The following is a 24,696-nucleotide window of genomic DNA, read 5'->3' on the forward strand; positions in this document are numbered from 1 at the left end:
TTTACAGTCTAAAAAAGTTTCAACTTGTATTCTATAACTTTAATATTACAGCATGAAGCGTTCGATGAGTAGCAGTGCTGCTTTTACTTTTTTTCTTACATATCGATACAGTTATACGGCATATTTAGATATGATATAGCATAGGCCCGTTAGCCCGTATCACTTGTTGCACCCCCTAACCCTAGGTGAGGGGGTTAGGTGTTGATGGTTAGGGGGTTAGTGGTTATAGGAGTTAGGGGTTAGTGGTTAGCAAAATGCACATTTTGCATATTAAGTTTCTTTTTCAGGTTTTGTTTAAGTGAATCATGATATTTTAAGTACAGTCATATAACTGTATATACTACATGAAAGCATTTTAACAAGATATCATGTCATTGGATCTAAGCAGTCTCACTCTACCGGCTCCTGACTCCTGGCTTATTCAAGGAACAGAAAAATCGAAATATGAAAAAATATTCGAAAGTCTTGGACCTGTCAGTGGAAAGCTTTCAGGGGACAAGGTTAATTCTGGTTTTATTCTTATATATATATATATATATATATATATATATATATATTTTTTTATCAAATTTAATTCAACACACATACAAGATTAGAACATTTTAATAAATGAATGGCTTTGTTTTTGTTAAATGTTTATTAATAAGAGGTTAATACAGCTACTAGTGGTATTTTTTTCAAAATTTATCTTGATTTTTAAGAAATTCTCCCACGAACCAATTTTTCTAATCTGTTTGGCACATACACAAACGCATAGTAATTTATAAAAGCACTCATTTAATTTATGCTCATTTCTTCTTTTATTTTTAAATTGCATCCTTTTCTATATTTTTATATAATAATGTGCAGTACATGCAGAACCTGTAGAGTGCATTAGGTTCAATAAGAGTATCAGACTCTTAATTTCAACCTATATTAAAAGTGAGTTGAAACTACAAGTCTGCAACCAGCAAAAAAATACCATTACATAATCATATTCTAAAGTAGACGGCTGTCTGTATTTTGTCTTGGTCGTGTTACCATTTTATATTTCAATTTTTTTATCACTCAAAAAAATAGTTCTTATTCTTTACATTGCATGAACAACATGTTTAAATTGAGTTCAAACCCATATCATGATTCATGATATCTGATATGTGTCATATAGAGAGACGAGGATTATTTTTAATAATATAGCTTACAAATGCTAAAAAGAACATGGAAAAGTTATTGGGATAACAGGCTACTCTTGTTTAAATCCTAGTATCCATAGCATGCCTGGCTGTGGAACCTCACCCATATATATAGAATAGAATGTAAAGAATTTGTTGTTAGTGTTCTGTAAATAACGTTCTTGTTCAAGGTACGACCAGTGTTAATGAACTCAAAACTCCCCGTGGATGTTCTTGGCAGAGTTTGGGAATTATCCGACATAAATAAAGATGGTTTCCTTGATAAAGATGAGTTTTGTGTGGTGAGTTAAACATTTAAAATATAATTTAGTTTCAAATTAGTCTACTAGGCTCTTCTTGTAGAATATTTTTGGTGAACTGTACATTTTTAGGGTTAATTTTGTGAACACCCATGCATATTTCAATTCATATATAAATATATATTACTCTGTTAAATATATTGTACTAGGACAATGCCTAAAAATTAGGTCAAACTTTGTCATGCTGCAAAAAGTATTTATGGGCAGAGGGCAGACATCACTGTGACCCCACCCATAACTTTGTTTTATTACCTTACCAAATACCTCTGCCGGGTTAATCTTTACAAACATTACTTTGTGTGTATAGGCCATGTACTTAGTGTACAGAGCTATAGACAAAGAAGCAGTTCCCACCATTCTACCAAACAATCTCATCCCGCCATCCAAGCGAAGTTTTTCATCAATCCTTACACCTTCTACATTGGGCCATAAGGAGAAAGTTTTACCAGGTATTATATTTATACACTCTTTTTTTATGTGGTAAATAAAACTTTTATTGCCTAATTAAAAAAAATCAAACTAAGTTTTCTGTATGTATGTATAGTTGCACCGCTGTACAAAATTATTATTCAATTTAGTTTGCTTATAATGGCAAATCAATCAACTGTTCAATAACTCATGAGAGTTTAGCTGTTTCCTTGGTGACATCCTGCACTTACTCACCAAAATTGATCTACAGGTGCAGTATCAGTGTTGCCGCCAATGCCATCCTCCCCACTTACTAGTGTTAGTCGACATGCGAGTGTTTCCAGCACGGCATCACCAAAACACACTCCAGCTGCACAGGTATGGAAAAAAATTGTATGGATCTTGTACAGTATGTTTTTCGTTTCTGCTATTAATTAAAATGGATTGCAATTTTTGCGGTTCAGTTTTGTGCTCTTTTTATTTTAATATTTATTATAGGACAAGTATTCATACTAAAAATTACTTTTCTTATAAAAAAACGGTAAATGCATAGCACAGTTCACATGGGAACTTTCATTATCACTTGTGTTATTGTATTTCACAAACAGAAATGAAGAAAAATTATAGGTGCTAATTTTAGCATGTTGTGTTAAAAGAGACCTGCAATTGTTTTATTTATCTAATAAAATCCAAATGACCAGAGCAATCAAGTACCACCACAGTGGGTTGTAAGTCCGGCAGATCGAACGAGATTTGCAGCGATTTTTCAACAAAAACGTGAACCTGATGGTTTAATTGGTGGTGCTACGGCACGAGACGTGTTCTTTCAAAGCAATTTATCACACCCTATTCTAGCGCATGTCTGGTAAGTAACAATAAATCATGTGTTGTTTAGGTGGGTTATGTTACAAACTGTTAGCACTGAAATGAAGTTTGCACTGAAATGAGGGTTCAACCAAAAACAGCTGCATATTAAGTATTAAACATCAAAATTTAGATAAGAATTTAAATTGAGTAGTTTTGTTTTCCCAGTGTAACAGAATACTTCTAAGCTATATTTGTTTATTTAAGTAAATATCTGTGTTTTTTTATCAATTTTTACCATCTATAGAACACGTTATTCAATTATAATGCCTTCTAATTGTTATCTGGTGGTGTATGGTTATGTTTGAAACTTCAAGAAAAGGAATTCAGTGTAAAAAATAGTTTTATTTGTTTTTGTCTGTTATTTATCAAGTTTTCCTGAGGGTTTTAGGATTGGCAGACAAAATGTTCGAACAAAATTAACTTTTATACCAGAGGAGCCAAAAAGTCTATTTACCCCAAATCGTAATTAAATATCAATATCTATTAAATTATGTTTGTTTATTTAAGTGAAAGTCGCTTTCTTTTTTGCTTTTTTCCATCAATACAAAATATATTGAAACTATAATATCTTTCCAAATTCAGGTAGGCTGTTTAATAAGAAATAAAGCAATCACCTAATTGTTTAAAACCACCCACAAGATTTATAATAGGTTTATTATTATCATTATACTATAAGCAGCTTTATAACGTATTATGATGCATACACAATATGAGCTCATATGACATAAATCATAAATAAGTCCGTACTTTGCACACATAATGCTTATTCACCATACATATCTAGGCTATTATTGTGTTTAAAATTTTCATTCAAATTTCAAAACACATTCATTTTTTAAAATTTATTTAATTTTAACTGAGTTGAAATTGTTGTGTTTGTCCTTGAACTGTAGCTTTTGTTTTATTCAGTTTATTTAGTTTAGTATCATATTACACTGTCTGGTTTTAATTTTTTGTACTTTGTATATATATTGTTTACAGTAAACAAATGTTGTGTGATGCTTTGCATATGATTGTGATCAGTTGTGATAGATCCAGATCCTAGATGTATGAGTTCTGATTGTCAATTTGTCAATACTTCATACTCTAACACCTGAACTAATGAACTGTATCTGCCATGTGTGTGTACTGTGTATGTGTCAATACTAAACTTATGTAACATTTCCTACACCTGGTTACAAGGTTATTTTTAATACTTGACCGTATGATACCAATAAAACATTCTTATACAAAAAAAAAACATGTTTAATACACCGGTTTAATTGTATCTTTCTTCTGTTCAAGTCCCTTTTTAGATGATGTAACCTCAAAAAAATGTTGTTTAAATTTTTAATTTCTAAAGAGTACCACTTCCCTACCCCCTTCGAAAAAAACAATCAGAAATTTTACCAAATTTATATAACAATAGATCCTAAATTTGTTCAAGTAAAAAAGGCGTTTCTTTTTTTTTTCCACATAGGGGACTTTGTGATCAAAACCAAGTTGGCCGTTTAACTCAGGACCAGTTTGTGCTTGCTATGCATTTAATATCACAGAAAGTTAAAGGCATTGAATTGCCCACACAACTAACACCAGAGATGATAAACCCTTCAAGTCAGGATTCTGGATATGGGGCAAGTCGGCTGTTTACTTTGTATGCTACTGTAAATACTACTTCTGTTTAACTGTCATACTGTACAGTTCAAAATTTTCCATAATTCTGTGTGTGTTTTGCCTATTCAAATGTATTCATATGCGGTTTTGTGGTAAAATTTGCCGCCCTTTTTATTTGATAGTTTGCTAGTGTAAGGTAATGTAGGCATTCTGTAGTAGGGTGAGGAAAGATGGAACACCTTTAGCACATAATATTAAAATATCCTGATCGTGTTTTAAACAATTAACAACGGTCTATGCGAGTTGTGTTGCTACAGTTTTATAATTCTTTGAATTTTCTTTGTTTACTTCCAAATAAGACAAAAAAATAGAATGAAAAGGTGTCCCGTCTTTCCCCACCCTACTATATATAAGACACATTTTAGTTTACAACCAATTACCAAAAATAATAACTAATAATATAGATACCATAAAAAAAAAATTTCAGCCAATAGAACATTATGACATTACAGTTACTTACAATTTTAAATTGACAGGACACTGGCAGTTTATCAGATGCCAGCAGTGGAGTTGGCGATTCTGCAGCCATGAGAGAGCTTGATGCATTGAACCAAGAAATTGAGGAATTACGTCGCGAAAAAGAATCACTAACTGCCGAGATTCAACAAAAAGAATCAGCCATTCGAACTGCAAGTCATGATGTACAGGTACTTCTTACTTTCATGGATTTAATGTTTTTCAAGATATATCAATGTATTTTTTGAACGGGTGATGTATTAGCACTGTAGCTGTTTGCCTAAAACAGCTTTTACTGTGCTGTTAAGTGTTTACATAAACAAGTTGAGCTAAAGTATATGGTATTCACCTTAATTAATGTGCTTTTTCTATGTTTGACAACTGAGTGAAACTGCGTATTAACAATGTCACTCCAGGGCCTACACTTTAATAAAAAAAAATTAAAAAATGACGCCTGTTCGCCCTATTTGTACATACATAGAAAAAATGAAACTATTTCTTTAGTCTTCCATTGTAAATTTTCGTGGTATTTTTATGACTTTAATATGAAAGTAGTTAAATATTCTGGTTGAACTATGCTATGTTGTTAAACAAAAGCTTCAATCAATCCTACTTGTATAAATAGTAGTTATGAGTTATGACATACTACTAGCCAACAGATAACGCTTTTTTTCATTTTGTCTGTAAAAAAATAAGATGTTTTATTCTGTTAAAAACAATACGAGTTACGTTTTACTATATTGGTCTAACAAAAATTAAACAAAAATACGTATTACACACAAGACAAAATGTTAGACTGTTCTGGTACACACTTCTGTTTTGGTTTAGCTCAAAAATCTTGTTCTAAATTTTTAGCATTTAAATTACAACTTTTACACAACTCAAGACCTTACTGTAATTACTCCTAAACTTTAGCTGTTTAAGTCTTGTCATAATGCTTTGTCCCCAGTCTTACAAATATGTGATCTCTGTGCCATTTTTTATTGATTCAACAATCAATACATTTGGTTGGCTACTATTGGTCAGTAACAGGCATTGAAAGGCCAAAGATCTAATTGCAGAATTCCTATTAGGCTCTATATTGATTAACCCAGTTCTGCTGTGTACTGTTATGTTCCATTAATGGTTTTACCTGTTGGGCTAGATACCAGATTCTAAAGGAGGTTATGTAAAATTAGAATATGAATTAAGCTAATATAGGCTATACTGTTAAGTGGTAATATAATATGCTTATATAATAGCAAATTGTAGCTAATTTTCTTTATATATAGCCTATATAAGTTTTTTGCACTGTTATGTGACATTTATAGTTTCATTGTATACCACGAGATTGATACTATGTGTTGATGTGTAAAAATTAAAAAAAGGCAAGTTTCAGTTAAGTCTGAAATTAAGTTCAGCCAACTCGGAATGCGTATAATATAACCTGAATGAAAATTGAGTTGCTAGGCATTTTATATATTTTAGTATATAGTTAAGTATGTGTCTATATATATTATGTAAGTAATAACAAGCATTTGCAGTTAGTAAAAATAATTCCCTATGGAAATGCAAGGTTTTATATTAATAAGCATGTCCGTTCAGTCCGTAGTAATGTAACACTCTAGCAAAATTGTAATAGTTTCCAGACAAAATTATTTATTGCATAATAACAGCAAACCACCATTTTAGAACATGCTGCAATAAAACATCTGTGTTAGTTGCAAACTTGCGGTGTAAAGAATAAGACTGGTCATGCCAGCTGTTGTTAAGATCTTATGTTTGTAATTATCTCCATAAGGTTTTACAAATGTTTGTTTACATTGTGTCTTATATGAATGGCACATACATGACCACATTGGTTGATCTTGTTTATGCTAATAACAGAGATTAGATTATGTGTGGGTCTTATTAACCTATCTTGAATTTAATGTCTCTGGTACTTAACAAAATTACTATACCTGTTTGTAATGATACTAGGCTTAACCTTTAAGAAGAGGTCACGCATTTTTTTATAATATTCCTTTTTACAAAAATATACAGAAATATAGCATTAAAAAAAAAAAATTATTGGCTAGGCATATACACATACATAGTCTTAAGATATTTTTGTTACTATTTTGTGTAATTTGTATTATTCCAAAAAAAGACAAGCTTGGTATTCTAAACCGTCCATCTAGCTTAGCTTCATAATTTATGCATGGACTGTGGTGCAGTTTATTCCTGTCCTATGTCACTGCTAGGACCATTCATTGGGTAAGGCTTACAGTTGGCAAGATGCGAAACAGTTTTGGGAGAAAATTGAGTTTATTTTTTCTTCTATTTTAGTTGCTTTGTAGGGGCAGTTGTTTGGATTTATAAATCTGAGAAATTTTTTCTTACAGTTTGGTATTTAGGAAGTGTAACGTTTAATGTGTATAAGTCATTTTTAATTATATGTTCCTGTAACAGGTGCATTCTTAGCAAACAGAAGACCTTTTACTCTGCATAGGTAAATAGATTTAGGGCAAAAAATTAGTTTAATTTCTCATAAAAAATGCATTAGTTAGTGAGAAAGTGGGCTTAGTTTGATTTTCTTTTGGCCATGGAGTAAGAACATCAGATTTTTGGAATGGGTGACGTGTGTGGAAAAGTACCGGTACGGGTAAATTAGAATTCATGATCAGGATATCTATTTATAATCTACATTTATTTGTGAGAATCGAAAAGCATGTTTTACTAATTAACTATGGTGGCTTCTTGCTCTTGTTGAAATGTTTTATTTACTTAATATCTAAAACAAGCATATTGGAAATAAAAGTTTGTTTGTTGTTACATATGTATGTGGTTACCAAATATATCACACGTTGACACCCATTATGTTTTCCTTGTTAAAAAGTATATATGTATAATAATTTTTGTATACATTACTGAATTACTCAAACTGATGTATAAATTAGAGTTTCTTAAAATTATTGTTTGTTTGAATATTAACTAATAACTGCCATAGATGTTATATTTTTTATATATGTTATTCTTAGTTTATTTATATATATATATAACTAAAATTGATGTATAAATCCTATAATTATTGTTTGTTTGGATAACAACTACCATAGATCTTATTTTTTATAGTTTAGTAAAACGTACATATTTGATGGCGCACATAATGATAATAATACCAAAAGTATAATAATAAAAATGTTTTTTATTTTAAACAGGCTGTTAGTTAACAAAACTAATACTACTACATAGAAAACATGTTTATAATGTAGTGGTGTTTAGCATAAAGGGTGTAATAACAATAGTGACCATTTTATTGTTATATATCTTAGTCATAAAATTTTCCAGCTAAGTGCATTGTAAAATAAGCAGCCAGCTAAAACTAAATAAACTCCTAAATTTTGCACAAATATTAAAAATGCGCCATAAATTTCAATATTTCAACAAAAATGGCAACTCGATCTGTTCCTAAATCCTAATATCTGAAGTTTAGTGTATTTTAAAGTCTAAAGAAATCGAAATCTAGAAAAAAGGCATTTTGACACTCGTAAAACAAAATGTTTTATTTTTTTATTATATTAATATGTCATATGTGTAGGCATATATATATATATTCATTTTTTAATATAGGAGTTGCAAGACACTTTAGACCGCAACAGCAGCTCACTTGCGCAGTTGGAATGTGATAAATCAGAAGCACACACGAGGTTGGACGAATTAGACCAACAAAAAAACAAACTCGATTCAATGCTGTCTGATGTGAAGCAAAAAGTTCAAGAAGAAACTGAAAACGTGAGATTTTTTGAAATTTATGTTTACGTCAAAAGAATATGCAGTTTTTTTTTTTTTTGAATTTTTTAAGTGCTAAAATATTGCATTTATTTTTTTTAGTAAATTTTATTTAAGTATCTATTTAATGTATATGTTGCAGATTTTCAGTTTTAAACAGGTAATTTTGAGTGGTGTTCTTAGATTTTTTAGATGAAAAAATTATATATATACATCTGGATAAAATCTTGTTAAATTACCGTACATGTTTTTATGTTGAATTGTTTTGTAGAGAAACTTTGTGTGTAACTGTTGGACTATGTTTTCAGTTTGAAATGTTAGAGCTAACCATATTTGCGATGAACAAACAAGTGTTGAATATCTCTGTTTAATCCGTTCTTGTGTAAACTAGTTAGCACAACTACAAAAGTTATTAAAACTTGCTTCTAATGACTGGAAAATAAGCTTTAAGTTTTATTCTACTACCTCGTGGTGTCTTGCTGAATTACAGACAAAACGTTGGTGCAAAAGTTAACATTTTTTACATTAAGAAACCATTTTTAGCTAATTTTGGCACTTTCTTGTTATTTAAACTCATTAACCCACAAGTTTACAACTGACAAAGATATGAGATATAGCACAAACTCTGACCTAAATTCTTGTTTCAATGAAATGCCAGAGGACTTCACACATATAGATTATCATACATTTATATTAGTAGAAAAAATAAATTAAAACAATCGCATAAAATACAGTTTGAAAAAAATAAGTTCAAAAAAGCAAACAACTCATGTTTGTAAGAAACATTTTTAAATTTAACATAGTCTGTTTAAAACAATTTATAAACTAAAAAATATAGCATTTAACTCTTGTTAAGTAAAAGTAAAAAAAGATTGACAATATATATTTGTAGATCAAGAGCTTACGTGCCAAGATCTCCGCACAAGAAGCCTCCGTTGGTCAGCAAGAGGTCGAGCTGAGAAGAGTGAGGGATGAACTTGCCAAGATGAAAAATGAGGAGACACAGTTGGAGCAGAGGTTGGAGGCGGGGAAGCAGAGACAGATGGGCGTGGATCGCTCACTGGAGGAAGCTCAAACTGAAATCAAGAAGGTGGATGTTGTTTTGTTTGGTTAGGGCCAGGGATGTACATGGTTAATATCTTTTTACAAAACTTTTTTACATTTTTTGAAAACAATGTATTGTTTGATAAAAAAGACCTAAAACATTCATTACGTAAAAAATCCTTTTAAAAATTAAAATTCGCTGCTTAGTTTGGACATTGTGTGACCATGATAAAGGTTAAGGGCACTATAGTTCAAATACCTTGTGCTGTGGCACAGTGGTTAAAACAATCACATTGTAATCAAAGGTTAGTGGGTTCAAAGCTTAATGCTGCTACCATTGCCCTAGTGTGCTTGGGCAATACACATGTTATTACTCCAACCAAGCGGTCACTTATAGGTTGTCAAGATTGTTATTCATTTAAAAAAAAACAATTCAAACAGTGTATATATGTATATACTGTATACACCATTCAATAATGTAATTTATATTTGATTCTTATTTGTTACAGGCGCTGTTATTTTTTATGCTTAAGTTCGTAAAATTACTCTTCGATAGAAAGTATCCTATTAACAACATTTTAACTTAATTTGAAAATTGAAACCACATATTTATGTTATTATGTTTTATTAGGTACAGGGACAGATTCAGAAATTACAAGAACAACAGAAAAGTGTTGAATCCAACATTGAACAATATGATAAAGCTGTTGTTGCTTTGAAAAGTAAGTTTTTTTTTACTTTTGTATTTTAACTTTGTTGCCAAAATTATAATTTTCTTGCTGTTTTTTGCAATCATATAGTACATTTTTCTGACTGTCATGTTTGCATTAAAATTTAACTTAAAATTTTTTTGCAATGATATCGTAGAGGGCTAATAGACATTTTTGCCCAAATATTTATTTCATAAGTAATTTCAAATTGGGACTAGTAATGCTAGCTCTAGCGTTGTTGCCTTATTGAATACATTTGACCAAATATGTGTTTTTTTTAAACATATATTAGGTTGGGTTAGGAATTAAGATGGTCCCTATTATCATTCTCTTTTAAAGTTCCATTTTTGCCTAAAGAGTGTTGTTTATTGTTTAAAATATAATTAGAAAATATAGAATATTATATGCTAACTGACAGTATCCATCTTACCCCACAGTATTATATAGTATTTTTACCACTGAACTATAAGTACCAATAATATTCTCATATCACAATCAGGTGAATCGAATTCAGATTTCTCCTTTGACGCCTTTACGTCAACAGTAAGTATATGTCTTCATTGTATCAACTTTTAAAAAAAAACCTTTGATACACTTCTAAAGTGTTGTTATGTTTGTTAATTAATTCAATGTGATTTGTATATTTAAATTTGCAAACCACCTTAACATACATAAATTTTATTTTGTTGGACAATATTTACCATAGTATAGAGGACTTTAATCTAATTTAGCTGCCTAAGTATAGTTTGTTTTGTCATTATGTGTTGTTTATTGTTGTTAACCAGGTTGTAAAGTGTGATTATAGACTATTGAGAATTTGAGTCTTTATTGGTAGCTTGTGTAACTGTGTTTTGAGGAGAAACAGCATGTGTCGCATATTTAGTTTGTCATGAAACACTAGCAGTACAATGAAATGTAACTATTATCTTTGGGTTAATAAAATTCTTGCCTACATTCCTGGTTTCATGACGTGCCTTGCCGTACACTCATATAAAATAGAAGCCAAAATCTCTTTTTGCTCTTTTCGAGTTTAAATTTTTTCATAAATTTAAAAACAAAATAAAAAAAAAATCAAAATCATTTAAAAATATTCAATTTTTAAGTGAATGAAATTGGCACAAACAAAAAATATTCAATTTTTTTTTAGTCCCTTAACAACATGGCAATCAGTGAGAGTGTGTTCAGTATGGGGGCAATGCAGGAGAAAGTTGATGATATAAAGAAAGATATCAACGAGGATTTGTTTAAACAAGATAATAACACTGACCCGTTTAAATGTAAGTGCTTTGTACTTATATATGCATCATATAATTATGCAATGTTTGTAAAACTACACATAAAGTGCAAAATAGAACTTTAAGTATATATTGTAGGTTGGGGGAAAATGGGACACCTCTTCGTTCTCTTTTGTCATATTTGGTAGTAAATAAAGAACATTAAAAAAAATTACGACCCCGTTGATAATTGAAAACAGGATTAGGGTATTTGAATATTATTTGCTAAAGGCGTCCTGTCTCCCCCACTCTGATATATTGATCTTGAGAGTAATCTGTATTTATCTGTGCACTGTGGTCCAGAATAGGTTCATGTATTTAAAAATAGTTTAAAAATTTTTTATCATTATTATTACTTAATTTTTTTTTCTCCAGCATCTGATCCATTTGCCGAGAGCGATCCTTTCGGAGGAAGTGATCCCTTCTCCTCTGCAACTCCTCCCGCATCCGTGGATCCTTTCGCGGGAGCTGATCCTTTTGCATCCTCAGGAAGTCCTCTCGACGCAACATCTTCCTCCAATGCATCCGATCCTTTTAAAACCTCCGGACTTGATTTTGCATCCGAGGCTTTTGGGAAGACGTCTGAACCTCCAACTGATGACCCTTTTGCAAAAACTTCGGAAGTCGCAGAAAATGATCCTTTTGCCGGACAAGATCCATTTGCAAGTAAATTGTAGCAAATTAATTGTTAAATTTGTTGTAAAAACACCCGATCTGCAGCTTTTTAGTAATAGTGCTGTCAGCTGTGGGGTAAGATAGGCTATCGTTAGCACCTTATTCTTATATTTCCTGATCCTGTTTTAAACAATTGGCGCTCTTTCAGAGCACAGGGCTACCTCATATATAATTCTGTAAATACTCTTTATATACTACCAAGTACCAAATAAGACAAAAAAGAGAATAAAAAATTAAGTTATGTGTAAGAGCTCTTGGTGTGGAAAAATGCATTGTATTTGGCAAACTCTGGCCTATATCTCAGGTATCATGGCATGCCTCATTGTAGGACCTCACCCACATAGAATATCCCAGAATTTACATTTAACATGAAACGTAAATCATGCAATTTCAAGTTATACCAACCATCAAAATACATCAGAATTTATTTAATGTTTTATTTTTACCAATTCAATATGGTCTGCCTATTCAATTTTGCAAGCCACTTTAACGTACTTAAATTTATTTAAGGCTTTTTTTACAATAGTATAGAAAACTTGAAACTTCAATTATATCTTATTTTAGCACTGCATATAACATGTTTCTAGTGTAGTAATTTGTAATTATATTGTATTTGTTGTTGGTTATATATAACTTTGACATATCAGAATATCCTGTAAGTTCCCATGTATTCATGCAGCCACTACAAGCAGTGCATTTGACACGACTGTCTCATCTTCTGCTTCTTCATTTGCCCACGACCCATTTGCAGGACCAGATGTCTTTTCAACAAATGAACAAATTAAAAAACCAGGTACCTATTTATATGTTAATGTACAATCATTGATGTTTTTAAAATTTAACCAAATCTGGATTGGCATTGTTAAAATGCACTTACACTTATAGTGGTAAAACAAAGGGAGCCTCATTAATAAATTTGTCGAATGCAATTTACTGCAGCGTTTTCTTTTTCATGTGTTAACCAATCAACGGCAACATGCAAAACACAGGAATATTAAAATAATAGAATCAAGGAATTCGCCAATGGCAATTAACACACACACTGTAACTTAACATAGGCATAAGATTAAAACATAAAACACACTTGAAATAAAACAAATACATTTATACATTAATACAATAATTCATTACAATGCATTTTGCACTGCTTGTTTTATAGACATCTAAATATAAAAGATATTCTGAAATTCCAATTTTATTTATCGACTGTTTTCAGATACTTCTACTGGTCTTGGTTCTAAGTCATCTTCCAGTGCTGCTCTTACATTTGATTCTGGTTCATTTGCTGCAGCATTTTCGGAAACTGGCAGCACTGGTAAGGATGATTTCTTCAGCAGTGCTTTCCCTACTTCAACTTCTACTGAGGTGAGAGTCTAAAAATGAGTCTTTTTTACATGTAACCAAAGGCATTTTGTTAATTTATTCACTCACTCGAAGTGTTCCTACGTTTATACAAATAAAAACAAAAATATTTCTAAAAACAAAAAATATTTAGAAAATAACAAAAATGTATTATAACCTTTTTTTAGTCAAAATCGGGGTCAACTGATCCATGGGGTTCAGCCTTTGGTGGGGGGAGTTCCCCAGCAGTTGGGGGCGACCCATTTGGTGGTGATTCGTTCACGCCCCCTGCTACCTCTGTGGGGTTTGGAAAATCTGCTTTTGAGGCCGATTTTTCATCTATGAAGACAGAAAAGTCAAAAACGGAGCAGAAAAAAGCTCCTCCCAGGCCAGCTAAGCCTGCAGAGATGTCACAAAAGAAAGTAGGTGGAATTATTTTATTCTGTAGTTTGAGTGTATGAAATTTATTTTATAGATTAGTTATATAAAAGTATTTTTTGTATATCTATTGTTAAAATTGGCGACAGCATAAAGTAATATTTACTTTTTGAGCCGAGTATATTTTTTGATATCAAATTCAGTTTTAATGTTTCAACTTTTGATTTTTTCCAAATTTTTAACTTGGGATTTTTTCACTTTCTTTCTGCCTCTTTATGCGATCTTCCATTTCAGGGACTATCAGAAGCGGAGCAGCTAAAATGGGCTCAGGAGGAGAGCAGAAAAGCAGAGGAGGATAGGAAGAAGAAGTTGCAACTTCAGGAACAAGCCGACCTCGAACTTGCCATCGCGCTCAGCAAACAAACATAGAAATAATGTAATGAAAGATAAAGTAGGTTAGAGTGGTTGTGAAACACTGGTAAAAATGGTTTAACAAAATTTATTACAGTGTTGACCATATAATTTTTTTCCAGATTAAACATTGCCAGCAGTGCTTCCAACTTTAACTTGCCTCGCTTATTCTCACACACGTCCATGTGGTTTTTGTACAAAATATGAGAGAATCAGTGATGCATGAATTTTATGCACAACTTTACGGTCCAAAGAACAAGTTGTCTACAAAAACATCCGGGAGTATTTTTGTCCTATACGTCATTCATATTTGGCATTCATTTTCATATTTAATATTACAGTCCCTCTATCCAATTTTAGCAGACACATAAAAAGTTACGTCATGTCCTGACTTGGAGTACAGCATATATACACCACATAGCACAGAATGTGGAATTCTCGTTTAAAAATTGCCGTGGCCCGAATTTTCAGTGATGTAATTGCGCTGTTGTTTATATATTTCTTATTTTAAATCGATTATAATCTATATCTTTACTTTATTGTACGCTACTCTCTTCCACTTTGCTTTCTTGAGATTTTAAAGTAAAGAAAACATCAGATCTCAATTTTCAAGACTCCAAATGCAACTACCTGGCTTAAAAATCCAAGACATTTTTTTCACATTTTGAGAAAGCTTTTACCCGACGAAATATTTTTCTACCATTTTACCGATGGCATCTTTTTTGAGTCTAAATATTTTATCATCACAATTGCTATTGTTATGTCAACAATCTTATATGAACTAGTAACAATGTTAAAAAGTGATCTTGCTTGGTGGCTTGTATCTCACTTGTCTGTTCAGTTGAAATTTTGCAATAAAATCATCATCCATTGCCAAAAGTAAAGTGGTTTTGTCTATTTGCTACAATTTTTGTTTTTTAGACGTTTTTAGTCACTTGCGGACATTGTATGTTGATCAAAGAGAATTTAAAGTGATTCTGTCCATTTGCTGCAATTTTTTTTTGCATTTTAAATCACTTGGTAACATTTAGTGGAGTTACCAAATATTTTAAATACCATTTTATACATGATATATTTTGATATTTTACTCGATCGCATTGTATGTTCACCATAAACATTTAATATCTCGCAAACATTTAATGCGTAACATGGACATTTTTTGTCTCTGACATACATAACTGATTATTTTAATACAGAGGATCCCAGTCTTGTTATTTCAACAAAACAATAACTTTGAAAATATAACAAACTTTTATTATTTGGCAACTGTAAAAAGCAACAATACACATTACAGTGTTGGTAAATAACAGTGTTTTGGATATTAAGGTACAATTTCATATGAAAAAAATCACAGCATTAAACATGGCACTTGTATGGCAAGTACAAATCATTTTCTAAACACTTGACCACTAGGAGCGCTGTGGCACATTCCTTGGTCAAATATACGGGGACGAGTTTTTACCCCCATTGGATGTAGCTCCCCTGACATAGAATCAGGTCTCTGTTTAATCCTGCTACCGGATAAACCTTCGGACAAATCCAAACCTTCAGAATCAATCTGCTTATTTTGAGTCAACATTTTTGCAACTTTATGTATTTTAGTATCTCTTCCATTACCCAGCCTATTAGAACGGGTATTTTTCCTGTTATTTTTAACAGAGGGTAAAGAATTCGGGAAAAAGGCATCTTCTTCTGGGTTAAAATTGATGATATTGTCTGTATGGTGTAGAGTAGGGGAAGGTTGGGGCGGGCTTGGCAAGTTAAGATGTTCGTCTTCAAATTTCATCTGAAAATTACACCCACAAAGTAACATACATGGTAATTCGTAAGCTGGCACAAGGTGTATGAAACAGAACACCCAGTTATAACGACTGTCGTTTTAAGGCAACGCGAGGATAAAGTAAGTTACATTCATTTTTCATTTAAAATTGTGGTCTTGATCAAATACAGTTTATTTGAACTGACAACACCATATAGTTTACTACCAAGCCCACTAAAGTAAATAGAATGATACAAGGTATAGGTCACGTAGCACTTATTTAGTATTGGTGGTTTTATACTTAACCAGAATTTAAAATTTTTTTGTTTAATGATTTACCAAAATGTCATATTTTTTATTGCTACATACCCTACATAGCTTTATAGGTCTACCATATTTCTTATCAGACCACTATTTTTTGGAAATTAATAAAAAGTTTAAATTAATATTTAGTATTGGCAGTTTTATACTTACCAAGAATGTAAAATTCAATTGCTTATTTAACAGTTTACCAAACAGTTATAAAAGTTATTACATCACTATCCAACACTGTTCATAGCGTTATACTTATTACTTACTTATACCATAACACCTATATTTTTTGTGAAACTTATAAAAAACATTCATTTTTTAACTACATTGCGATGTCTGGTGCATAGTTTTAATTTTCTAAAGGTATCGCACTAAGTCATTTTAGCACTACAAATAAAATTTTTCTCAATAAAAATCTCAATAATTTCTCATATCGCAATTAAATGTCACCAAGTGAGCCACAACAAAAAAAGTTTAAAACTGGTTTAAAACCAAAACTTTTACATTGCTTACCGTATTCCAGCTGTTAGATGATGTAGCTTCAAAAGGAGGTTCATTAACTGGCAAGTTATCAACTTGGAATCCATTAACCAACAGATCGCTATGGTTACGTGATGCTACCATTTCTCTTTTAGGTTTCGGACTGTTCAGTGTACCTCTAAGTTTAAATTTTTGCTGTTTTCCGAAAAACTTTTTTCTTTGCAGGTTAGGTGTTGAGAAACTTGTAGTTGTATTGGGTTGAACATTGGGATTCGAGTTTAAATCCAAGTCAGAGCGTGCACGTGGTAGTGCTATAGCATCAGCTTGTACCAGGAGGTCACCCATAGTTACAAGTGGTTGAGATGGTGGGTTGAAAGAACGAGTTTGTTTTACTCGCTTTCCTAACCTGGTATATGAGAAATAGTTATTATCTTTGTGTGACTGTGATAATAGAATACAGTATTATTATATTTTATTTGTTTCTTTAATTACTGTAGCAAAGTTAAAAATATATTTAAAACTAAAAGATAGAATACAGAGACAAAAGACAGTTCTTATTAATAAAGAATATGTGTAAAAATATCAACTAGCATGCTAATGGCTATTGGCTATGTAACACATACAGTAGGATGGGGGAAGACAGGACACCTTTGGCACGTAATATCTTGATCGGGTTTAAATATTTAACAACAGTCTACAGGAGTTGTGATGATACGGTTTTATAATTCTTTTAATGTTCTTTGTTTACCACCAAATGTGACTAAAACTAGAACAAATAGGTGTCCCAACTTCTCCCACTCTACTATATAATGACAAAAATTTCATTTAGAAATTAACATAACAATATTTTTAAAAATGTTTTATGAAAAGCACCGCTTTGGTAAATCAGTATAGTGCATACTATAAATGGTACCCAAGGCCCTGAAAAGTAGCATTTCCACAAAAATTGGCCCAATTATACCAATATAGCATTATTACTATTATTAAAAAATCATTTTTGTTCAAATTTCATACATATGTGGTCTTGCTGCAGCATGGTTGTCGGCATCAGATGAAATATGAATCAAACCAATTCCTGGTATCACTAATTCTGATATATCATCATGATGTGATGCTGTTTCAGTGTTGTTTATATTAGCTGGTTGAGTTGGCCTTGTGGTGTTGTCTTGTACCAACTGTCTGTCTATCGGACATCTCCTGAAAATTGATGAACAAATATATAGATATATCTTTCTTTTGATAATTCATAAATGTAACTTGTTTATCTTTGCATGGCGAGGCAAGACATTCATTTTTTTTAATAACATAGGTGTCCTGTTTTATACACCTTACGCATATGTGACTTTGCGGGTGAATTTTTTACATGTTAGGCTAACAATTTAGACTTCACATAAGAGACCACTAAGTTGAAGCAACTGCCGTTAAGTGTTTCACAGACTTAGGGTTAGAGGCAGTTACGCTAACCACTGAGGTAGTTTGAATATTACATTTTGAACTGTGTATTTTTAGGTAAAAATGTATAAAAGTTTAAAACAAAATCCAAATACAGTAGCTTAACATAGTAGGGCTTTTTGAAAACACCTAGTTATAAATGGAACTTAACAATTTTGATCAAAATGAACTGTATGATATAACCATAAATTTACCCCTCACTGCATCTAGTGCTTTAATTTTTACCTGTGATCTTCTGTGAGCCATTTGTCGATACATTCTTTATGGAATATGTGACCACAGTCGGGTAAACGACGGACAAACTGGTCAACTGTGTATGCTCGTAAACACAAGCGACACTGACGACCTGCCGCTAAAAGTCGACTACCCCTCTTTATTTTCATCATGGGTATTCTGTTCACGATATGCTCCGGTAATCCTGCTAGGTCGACCGGAACGCCGCTGTTGTCGCCACTGAAATGAATGTTAGGGTTAGATAATTTAGATTAGTTGTTTGTTCCTAATAAAGTTCTCTATGTGAATGGTTAATACTGGAAAGGTTATGAAGTCTTTTTACTTTCATAGGACAAAATTTAGTTTATAGTTTCATTAGTTTGGAAAAAGCAGAATTGAAATATCATATTTATTAATTTACTTTTATTCATCAAAATATACTTTCAACTTGCAAATAACAAAGTGATAATAACTAAGGTCATAGTTCTAAACTAATAAACAACTCCACAAAAAAATTACTTTGAATCCAGTTGCAAAAGCAGTTCATAATCGTTTTCATTCAATTCACGTGATTGCAACTCATGAGCAACTGGCCCCAACAAAGTTTCCATCGATCTTCCGTTGCCCTCTCTTGTCGGCGCCGCTCGCCAGCGCTGTGTTTTTTTAAGTCGGAAAACGAAAGGATGATGCAAGTGTTGCCGGTTGTGATAGCAAGTGTTGCACAGGTGAAAAGCAACGCATGTGACGCATTGGTAGCATTTACCCTGGGGAGTTAAGAAGTTTTAAGTTTGGTATTTCGGCGGGAATGAACACAAGTTCAAATTATCAATTGTTTTTTTAATTCTGTATGGGTGGGGTGCTACACGAACTAGGACCTAAATTTAGACCACAGTTGACCCATTTTCTTATTTTCATACTTGCTAAATTCCCGAAATGCTAAGAAATAAGCAAAAAAGATACTATAGTTAAAGGAAATCTAAATAAAGTTAGCATAAACTATCACAGAACAACTTTTACCTTAATAGGAATCATGTTACAACTCCTACAAGTTATCCCATTATGGCAATCTAATCTATCGGCATTATTCCTTCTTTCATTCATTGTGTTTCGAAACTCGTGTGCCAGTTGTGCGTGGCCGACAAATTCCTCGCGACAAAACGGACACAAAATCACGTTATCATTGGTAGTTTGACGCTGGTGGTCCGCCCAAACTTTCATGCATTTAATATGAACACTGTTGCCACATCCATATCTATGTATATGTAAGGGTTATGGGTTATTTCGCAAAAATCATAAAAAGTTGAGATAAAAGAAATAATGGTACATAATACTAAGGTTAAAATTATTTACACCAGTTTATAATACTATTCTTTTTTTACATTTTACTTACAAAAATTATATATTTTTTAAGCAGATAACGAGACTGTATATATTATTATGGTTAAAAATGCACAACCAGAATATTTTATAACTTTGGAACTCTTTTTTTACCCCTTCATTATAAACTTAAAGGGCTTAACCTGCCATAATTTGCACCATGTCTAAAATAACAACAAAAGTTAATTATTTAAAAAAAAAAAAATTTAAAGACTTTAAAATAAAATTTTGACCAAAACTACTATAGTTCTATCGTAACGATTTCAACACACAATACTGTACGCACCTGCAGTATGTTACTGGTTGATGTTTGGCAAGTAATTGTTCTTGGCATATCGGACATACATCATCATTTGTTACTTTACGCTGCTCTAATTCATGTTTTGTGCCATCTAGAAGTTGTGTATATTTCATTACAATGTAATTTAGAAGGTATGAACTGAATGCGACAAAACTGCATGTTTTGTGCCATCTAAAATGTGTTATTTCATTCCAACGTAATTTAGAAGATATCAAATGAATGCTACAAAACTACATGTTTCGTGCTATTCAAAAGTTATGTTTATTTCATTACAATGTAATTTAGAAGGTATCAAATGGTTGCTGCATATATTAATGTGGAATTTTTCAAAAATTAAAAAATATCTAACTTTTATGCTACAATAGTTTGTGTTTTGTATATTCTAATACACTGTTGTGTGTTTTGGTTTTAAACAAAAACAGTTAAAGCTAGACATACCTAACGTGAACGATCACGGAATGTGTCTACTCTGGTAACCATTGTCATTATCAATGTATAAACATTTGTCACAACACAAATGATTTGTGTATGCAATATGCATGCATAATACTAAACGGTGAATATAACTACAGCCCTACAGGCATTGGCATGCAGAGATGTTATATACAGGAAACTATAGACAATTAAAAATGGTTTAATTCAGTGGCAAAACATATAAAAAAATCAGTGTTTTATTCAATACCTTTATCAGTGGGAATTGAATCAGGTTTAGAATCAATTATTCTTTCATTATTTTTCCTCCCCTTTAAAAGTCCATTTATTTCACGTTCAACCAAGCCAAGTTGGTAAGACACTGTAAAACAAAACATCCCATGAAATATTTAGACCAGAAATAAAACACCATTGTTGTGTTGCGCATAATAATGCATAGGATGTATTATTCATAGGAAGGACACTAAAGTCTCATTCATAGCCAAGCAGTCAAGCTTATATACTTTATGGTGCAAAAATGACACTTTTAAATAAAAATAAATGCATTTTACTTATTTATCCTCGTGTGGTGGGACAACTTTGGCAATTATTAACAGCAACACCTTAAGGTGGCTGTACACAGTATCCGGAATTCGTCCGTTTTGTCTGCGGAATTGGACCTGGGTTTGTATACGACTTCACGACTTCGCATGCGAATTCGCACGCCGGATACTGTGTACAGCCACTTTACACAGGTGTTCTACTTGATACACTTTATGTCTGCTTACAAGTTTAAGTTTAAAATTTTGTAACTGTTTTACTGTGTGGCCGATAATTTGGATAACCTATTAGTGAATGGTGGGTTGGAGAAAATACAGTCTTTTGCCTAAAAAATGGTGTAGGGCTGTAGAGTTTAACAGTAATGGTGTGGGACTTAAGGGTTTGGCAGTATATATAGTGGTGTTATACTTACATTCATGATGTCTATTAAGTTTAAACTTTTTGAGCAGTATCCAACATATATGTTTACACAAGCTTCTCTCCTTGCTAAACTTTGTACAATTACAAGTATGGGGGTCACCTAGGGAAACCTGAAACAAAATACAGATATAAAACATATACAACTGTGGTTGTTTTACAAACTTAAAAATAAACACTGGCCCCTAATTGTGGAAATTTTATTAAAATTGGCAAGCTCAAACAAACTGCTGTCTTATAGTAAAGGTGTCTTAAATCGGGATTTATATATTAAAATTCCAATATTGTGCATTTTCGATAACGTTTAATTATGCTGTAATATAAATGCAGATACAAACTTAGGTTGAGAAAATTTCTACAAAACTAAACTACTTCTAAAACTTTTATTTGCAAATTAAAAAAAGAAAGAAATTCAACTGTAAATTTTGATTAATAAAAAAATCTATTTAATTGCAAAACTTAATAATAAAAATAATGAATTTATATCCCTAATGAAATAAAAAACTTTTGTTACCTTAAATTTCTTCACCAATCCTTCCTCCTTCAGAAGATATGATGTTGGTCCTACTTCCCTAAGGATGTAGATGGTGGAGGAGAGAGCTTGATCCTGGTTCCAGCTCACCGCATCTGATGCGGTCCGTTGCCAAGCAACGCTCCTCGACATTTTGTCCCAAATTTGTTTCAGTTTAACATTTCTATGGTTGCTTAAATTTTTATGGACGAAAACATGCATCGATTAATTTGTTTTGTAAATTGGAAAACTAGGTATTGTTTAATAATCATATTTATGAATGACAAATGTACTAGTTTTTCTTTGTACAAAGTTCTTACGTAATATAGGCTATTGCGGCAAATTTTTAATCAGTTTTGCTACACAGCTGCTTTTCCAAAAAAACAAAAAAAACTCTGTGGACATTTTTAGCAATATATATTTTGTACAGTTTTTTGCACGTACAGTAAAACAAGAATTAAGTTCCTGATGTGTATACAATCAAATACATGTTATATATATATTATATATATTTCTTTATATTTAGACATTTTCCATTGTAAACCTGAACTAATCTAATATGTGACACAACAGTAGAGGTACAGAAAACTGCTTCATAAAAGGTATCAAGCTTATAACTATTTTCAATGTGTTTCAAATATATAGGTTTATAATGACAGAAATAATACGGTCAGAGAAAAAGCACTGCTTTGATAAGCAAACAACATGATTAAAATCAAAATTGAAACCGAAAATAAGGCTACATTGTCTAAATTAGAAACAAAAAACACGAACGAAAAAACAGGCGTCTTTTCCTAAATTCATTCACAATAAGAATAAAACGTCATTGAAAAAGTCAACCCACAATATATATATATAAAGCAATCAGGACAATATTGATTATTATTCATTTCATTATATAAAAAGTATGTTAACAAATTAATGTCACCATTAGTGAAATATACAGATCTTAAATCTTACAAAACTTATTTCCTTAAAAAATTTATTCGGCTAAATCACCATTTGATAGAACACCATTCTGGTGGTAACCATTCAGCATTTTTCCATTGCTTAAAACACCATTTGAATGACCATTTCCATTTGATATGTGTGTCTTGGTTACTTCTGAGCCTATAACTCCATTTGCATGACTATTACCATTTGAGAGTTGCGTCTTCGATTGCTCTAACTCAATTTCTCTTCTTACCCTGGCAAAGGGTCCAATAGCTGGATCAAAAACAAAGTCCCACAGCACCTTGCACCATGAAGTATAGCTTGGCAAGTCATCGTAAAAATCGGGAGCAATTTTTTTCATCAGCGGCAACTTTGAACTGGGAATGGCAGGAAAATCATGGTGTTCCATATGATATCCTACATTAAATGTTATAAGATTCAAAATTCCATAATAAGAATAAGTTTCATGGCCTTTTGTGTACATGTAATGCTCTGAAATAAAGTGCCCGGTAATAGGGTGGATTCCCATTGAAATCAAAGTGCCAACTACCAGATAAAGTACAGCTTTATATCCAAAGAAGTACATTATGAGTCCATCAAATATAACTTGTATAACAGCATTGTGAAGCTCCAGTACTGTCAGTGGTTTGGGATTTACAGCTAACGGTCTCAGTACGTAGAAAAGTGGGTTCAAAATTAACCAAATTAGTTTCAAAAAACTGTTCCGGAATAAATATCCTTCTATTGGTGTCGGCAGATCAACATCCAGTACATCTCCACCTAGATATCTATGGTGATCAATGTGATATTTCTTAAAACTGATTGACATAGGCACACCAATTGGTAAATTAGCAAACATGCCGAAATATCTATTCCACCTGGCATGCTGGTAGCCATATGCAGTGTTATGGGATATATCATGGATAGCAAGTGTAAGTGAATGATTAATGGTACCACCAAAGAAATAAGCAAGGGCCAATATCCATGGCCAGCTCATGTCCTTCACAAAGTAACACGCTATAACTTGCGCGGCTACCATGGCTGCCACCACGTATTTGAAGTGTGCGTCGATACAGAATAGCTTCTTGATTTGAGGATACTTCTTAAGCATTGCTCTTCTTCGATCTCCGTGCGGTTGGTCGGTGTAAACCCATTCAAAATCGTTACGCGATACTTTAGAACCCATTTTGACACTCCACAGTATATCAACTTATAACGGCACAACTTGAAATGACCGAGACTATATAGCTATGTAAGCAAACAGATAAAGCACTGTCACGTACTCACGACTCAACCAGTATGTATATTATCCTGAAACGAAACCAATAAACTACTCTTGTTTTACCTCAAAGCGTGCCGCTTAGCAACAATTTGATCAATACCACACCCGCGACTGTGCTGCCATCTTGCGGGTGTGATCATACGATACGAAAGTCACGTCAACATTTGTAACCAACGCATGACCTATAAAGTTAGCATATAAAAGTTTTAGGTATTGTTTAATTTTCCATGATTGCCAAAAGTTAAAACG

At 32.2% G+C, this 24,696-nt stretch overlaps 3 protein-coding genes across 4 annotated transcripts; 1 reads left to right on the forward strand and 2 right to left on the reverse strand.

Annotated features, from left to right (window-relative positions):
- The first annotated feature begins 263 nt into the window (after window positions 1-263).
- Window positions 264-15,322, forward strand: LOC149735694 (uncharacterized). 2 transcript variants are annotated; one of them, XM_089879171.1, is made up of 18 exons: window positions 264-500; window positions 1,343-1,453; window positions 1,779-1,920; window positions 2,151-2,257; window positions 2,581-2,744; window positions 4,206-4,359; window positions 4,876-5,046; window positions 8,447-8,608; window positions 9,498-9,695; window positions 10,281-10,371; window positions 10,859-10,902; window positions 11,507-11,636; window positions 12,009-12,299; window positions 12,988-13,101; window positions 13,525-13,673; window positions 13,838-14,071; window positions 14,322-14,482; window positions 14,561-15,322. In XM_089879171.1, the coding sequence occupies exons 1-17, from the start codon at window positions 369-371 to the stop codon at window positions 14,454-14,456; spliced, it is 2,529 nt and encodes an 842-aa protein (XP_089735297.1). In that variant the 5' UTR covers window positions 264-368; the 3' UTR covers window positions 14,457-14,482; window positions 14,561-15,322. The 2 variants fall into 2 exon arrangements, with proteins under 2 accessions (XP_089735297.1, XP_089735296.1); XM_089879170.1 differs by having other exon boundaries at window positions 14,322-14,478.
- A 348-nt stretch (window positions 15,323-15,670) lies between these two features.
- LOC149735695 (E3 ubiquitin-protein ligase ZSWIM2-like) lies at window positions 15,671-22,454 on the reverse strand. The gene is made up of 10 exons (XM_089879174.1): window positions 22,236-22,454; window positions 21,717-21,834; window positions 21,015-21,125; window positions 20,318-20,423; window positions 19,672-19,906; window positions 19,174-19,418; window positions 18,667-18,894; window positions 18,004-18,186; window positions 17,023-17,395; window positions 15,671-16,224 (listed from the first exon to the last, which is right to left on the reverse strand). The coding sequence occupies exons 1-10, from the start codon at window positions 22,452-22,454 to the stop codon at window positions 15,826-15,828; spliced, it is 2,217 nt and encodes a 738-aa protein (XP_089735300.1). The 3' UTR covers window positions 15,671-15,825.
- LOC149735696 (sphingolipid delta(4)-desaturase DES1-like) lies at window positions 22,423-24,351 on the reverse strand. Its single transcript, XM_089879184.1, has one exon. The coding sequence runs from the start codon at window positions 24,349-24,351 to the stop codon at window positions 23,215-23,217; it is 1,137 nt and encodes a 378-aa protein (XP_089735310.1). The 3' UTR covers window positions 22,423-23,214.
- Window positions 24,352-24,696: the final 345 nt, after the last annotated feature.

Source organism: Ciona robusta, chromosome 5 (genome assembly GCF_009617815.1).
Source record: "Ciona robusta chromosome 5, ASM961781v2".
NCBI lineage: Eukaryota > Metazoa > Chordata > Ascidiacea > Phlebobranchia > Cionidae > Ciona > Ciona robusta.